Source organism: Tupaia chinensis, unplaced genomic scaffold (genome assembly GCF_000334495.1).
Source record: "Tupaia chinensis unplaced genomic scaffold, TupChi_1.0 Scaffold149184_1, whole genome shotgun sequence".
Taxonomy (NCBI): Eukaryota; Metazoa; Chordata; class Mammalia; order Scandentia; family Tupaiidae; genus Tupaia; species Tupaia belangeri.
The window spans coordinates 1,122,023-1,125,480 of NW_006209032.1; the positions used below are offsets into that span (position 1 = coordinate 1,122,023).

Consider the following 3,458-nt stretch of genomic DNA (forward strand, 5'->3'; position numbering starts at 1 on the left):
CGCGCGCCGCTCCCGCCGCACCGGGCCCGCGCGTCATCCTGCACTGCCCCTCGCTGCGCGGCACGCCCTGCGCACTCCGCCTTCGCCAGCTGCGAGCCGTGCTCGTGGCCGATCACCTGGCACGAGCTCTGCGCGCGCACGGGTGAGCAGGGAGGAAAAAGAGAAAGTGGAACCTTAGCGGGTGGGGAGGAGGCTGCTCTTCGGGACAGCTGGTAGGAGTGGGAAGTCGTGGCGAGCTGGCCCTGGCACGCAGGCTGAGACCCCCACCCTCGTTTGACAGTGTGCATGCTCGCCTAGTGCCCGCGGTGCGAGATCCCCACATGCAGGCCTTCCTGCAGCAACTGCGGGTGGACTGGCCTGCTGCCTCGGAGAGCACCCCGACAGAAAGCCTGAGGAGCCGCGCCCTGGCGGAGCTCCCCTCTTCTCTGGACAGGACACTGCCCCCCGGCGTTCTGGGCAGGCTGTGCCTAAAGAAGCTTGTAGAAGAACGAGGCCGAGCAGCTGGCTATGACCCCAACCTGGACAGCTGTCTGGGTAGGGCCTGGAGCCCAGCAGGGCCAGAGAGGAGGGGCGCCTGTGCGCTCACCGCCAGCCTCAGCCCCTGGCTCTTCTTCCGGCAGTGACCGAGGATTTGCTGTCTGTGTTGGCAGAACTGCAGGAGGCAGTACAGCACTGGCCAGAGGACAGCTGCTCAGGCCTGGTAAGTGACTCCCAGCCCTGCGGCTTCCTGGCGAAGGAGATGGCCTGCCTGGCCACACGGGCTGTCCTCCTCCTGTAGACGACTGGAGCCGCAGATGCTGGCGCAGACAGCTGCACAGTGGTGCATGTGGTGAGCTGCGAGGAGGAGTTCCAGCAGCAAAAGCTGGACCTGCTTTGGTGGGCGTTGGATGACCGGGCTCCTCTCCATCAGGTAGGTCCATGATGATGAGCCCCCACCCCCACCCGGACAACCCACCAAGGGGCCTGTGAGGCCACAGTCCAGAAGTCAATGCCTGACTTCTGGGGAGATAGGGTGGACTTGCAGAGGGCATGCCAGCTGGTGCTGGGTAAGGTGGGGCTAGAGGCCCATGCCAGGGACGCGGAGGATAGATCGACGCTGGCATGGGCTTGAGAGGGAGGTGCTAAAAGTGGTGGGTACAGGTTGAGGAGTTGGGACACTGAGCTGAGTCCTCAAGGAACTTCCTGCCGGAGGGTGGCACTACCTCACCTAAGCCCCTGCCATCTTCCTCACAGAAGCACCTGGTCTGTGGCCCAGTGAAAGCAGCTGGCACAGCTAGCACCCTCACCGCCCCTGAGTACTACGCGTGAGTGAGGGGCAGCCTGTGCCAGGGGTGCGGGAGGAGTCTGCTGGGACCCCGCAGACCCACCCTCTCTTTTCCATGTGCAGATTCCGACATGCCCAGGTACGCAAGGCCTCAGCACTGAAGCACGGTGAGGAGCTGGCACAAGGTGAGCCTGGGAGACCCAGGCTGTGTTCTGGGGTAGGGCAGGCCATCTGCACCCTGCTTGCTGTCCCCTGCAGGGACTGACCGACTGACCTGTACTCCCTCAGACCCGGCCTGGATGGACATCTTTGGGGTTCTCTGTGCAGCCACCATCAAGTTTGAGATGCTCAGCACAGCCCCACAGAATCAGGTGAGCCTGGGCGCCTTGCAGGGCCAGGGCACGGTGGCTGTCCTCCCTCTGCAGCTGTGCCCCCGTTCCCCAGCTCCTCCTGGCTCTGGCTGATAGCAGCATCTCCACAAAAGGCACCAAGAGTGGCACCTTCGTCATGTATAACTGTGCCCGCCTTGCCACCCTCTTCGAGGGCTACATGCGGGGTGTGGAACAAGGTGTGTACCCCACCTTCCCACCCGTGAGCAGTCTGGACTTCTCGCTGCTCCATGATGAGGTGAGTATCCCTCCAGGTAGCGGGCACCCGTGGGAGGCACTGCCTCGCCATGCTAGCACCCTCCTCTCCCACAGGGTGAGTGGCTGCTGCTCTTCAACAGCGTCCTCCCCTTCCCAGACCTGCTGAGCCCCACGGCGGTCCTGGCAAGCTCCGCCCCGGGGCTCCATGTCACCGCACGCACAGAGACGGTGAGCACAGGCCAGGCAGAACTGCACACTCCACCTTTATTGGGGCTGGGCACAGCAGCAGGCAGGCCAGTGACTCTCCCTCCCTCTAGGTGTGCAAGTTCCTGGTACAGCTCAGCATGGACTTCAGCTCATACTATAACCGAGTGCACATCCTAGGGGTGAGTACACAGCATGGTGGGGGGCAGGGGCGCAGGATAAAGGCTACAAAAGCAGAGGGTGAGATGAGAGGCCCCTTCTCCTCAGGAGCCTCGGCCGCACCTCTTCGGTCAGATGTTCGCCCGCCTGCAGCTGCTCAGGGCCGTGCAGGAGGTGCTCCACGCCGGCCTGGCCCTGCTGGGCCTCCCACCACTAAGCCGCGTCTGAGGCCAGAGACCCAGTATCTGGGAACAGTCACAAAGTCCTCAGCTGAACACATGTTAAGAACCTGGAGCCAAAATAAATTGCTTCATTTACAAAGGTACGTCCGGTCTGGGGCGTGGGCTCAGCGTCAGTCTGCCGGGTGGCCCTCTGCTCTCTGCCAGCTCCTGTGGCCGCCACCTCCCTGCCACACTGGGCACAGGCAAAGCTGGTCCCTTGCCGCTGTCTTGAGCAGGCCTGTGCCCCGCACACCAGCCACCATGGGGTGCCTCAATCGTACCAGTTGTAAACCTCCAGGCCCTGGCCGCCCAGAGCACAGCGGTGGCCGAACTCGGGGCTCACAGGCCAGCAGTCCATGTCGGCCACATCTGCCACATGGTACACTGTGCTGTTCATGAAGGTGGGCTCGCCGTGCCCCAGGCGCCAGAAGGTCAGCCGCTGGTCGATGGAGGCTGAGACCATGAGGCTCGGGCTCAGGATCTTGAGGCCTGTCACATGGGCGGCATGTGCACAGGGCACGGAGAACTCCTCCAGCACACGCAGCTGGGGCAGTTCCACGTGCCCTGCCGCCTCATCCAGCTCGGGTGTCTCCACAGCAAGCACAAAGATGTGGAGGGAGCCGTCTTCACTGCCACTGGCTACAAGCTGGTGGCCCTCGCGTGTTGGAAAGGTATGCAGGCTGTTGACCCCACAGCTATGGGCCTGGAGAGTCAGACAGGGGGTGCCTAGCCCTGCAAGAAGAGGATGGGTTTCAGGGTCCTGCCTTACCCTGTGAAGGCAGAGTACAGGGCGAGGAGGGCTGGCCACGAGCTACTCACGGTAGGGAAGCCCAGGCTCCACTGGAGGCTCCAGGGCAGTGGAGCCTCGGTCCAGCACAGTGGTGAGGTCCCAGAAGGCCAGGGTGCCGTCTGTAGCTGCACTGCAGAGAAGCAGCCTCCTGGGGACCAGGGAAGGACAGTGAGGGCATGAGAGGGGCGAAGGGCCACAGGAACCCCTCCCTCCCGCCCATGTGTGGCTACCAG

The 3,458-nt window shown here is 63.4% G+C and overlaps 2 protein-coding genes across 2 annotated transcripts in view; one reads left to right on the forward strand and one right to left on the reverse strand.

The window, feature by feature from the left end:
* Positions 1 to 6: 6 nt before the first annotated feature.
* Positions 7 to 2,581, forward strand: LOC102485058 (DALR anticodon-binding domain-containing protein 3). Its single transcript, XM_027769320.1, has 11 exons — positions 7 to 142; positions 281 to 534; positions 621 to 700; positions 779 to 910; positions 1,234 to 1,304; positions 1,388 to 1,449; positions 1,553 to 1,635; positions 1,709 to 1,891; positions 1,966 to 2,079; positions 2,169 to 2,237; positions 2,323 to 2,581. Exons 2-11 carry the CDS (start codon positions 321 to 323, stop codon positions 2,440 to 2,442), a joined length of 1,128 nt encoding a protein of 375 aa, XP_027625121.1. The 5' UTR covers positions 7 to 142; positions 281 to 320; the 3' UTR covers positions 2,443 to 2,581.
* WDR6 (WD repeat domain 6) overlaps positions 2,575 to 3,458 on the reverse strand; it is a 5,461-nt gene continuing 4,577 nt past the window's right edge. Inside the window, exons 4-5 of the mRNA XM_006170990.3 lie at positions 3,255 to 3,373; positions 2,575 to 3,167 (exon numbers count right to left, since the gene is read on the reverse strand). Coding sequence (XP_006171052.3) covers positions 2,707 to 3,167; positions 3,255 to 3,373 — 580 coding nt within the window. The 3' untranslated portion in view covers positions 2,575 to 2,706. The remainder of the gene's footprint in view (positions 3,168 to 3,254; positions 3,374 to 3,458) is intronic.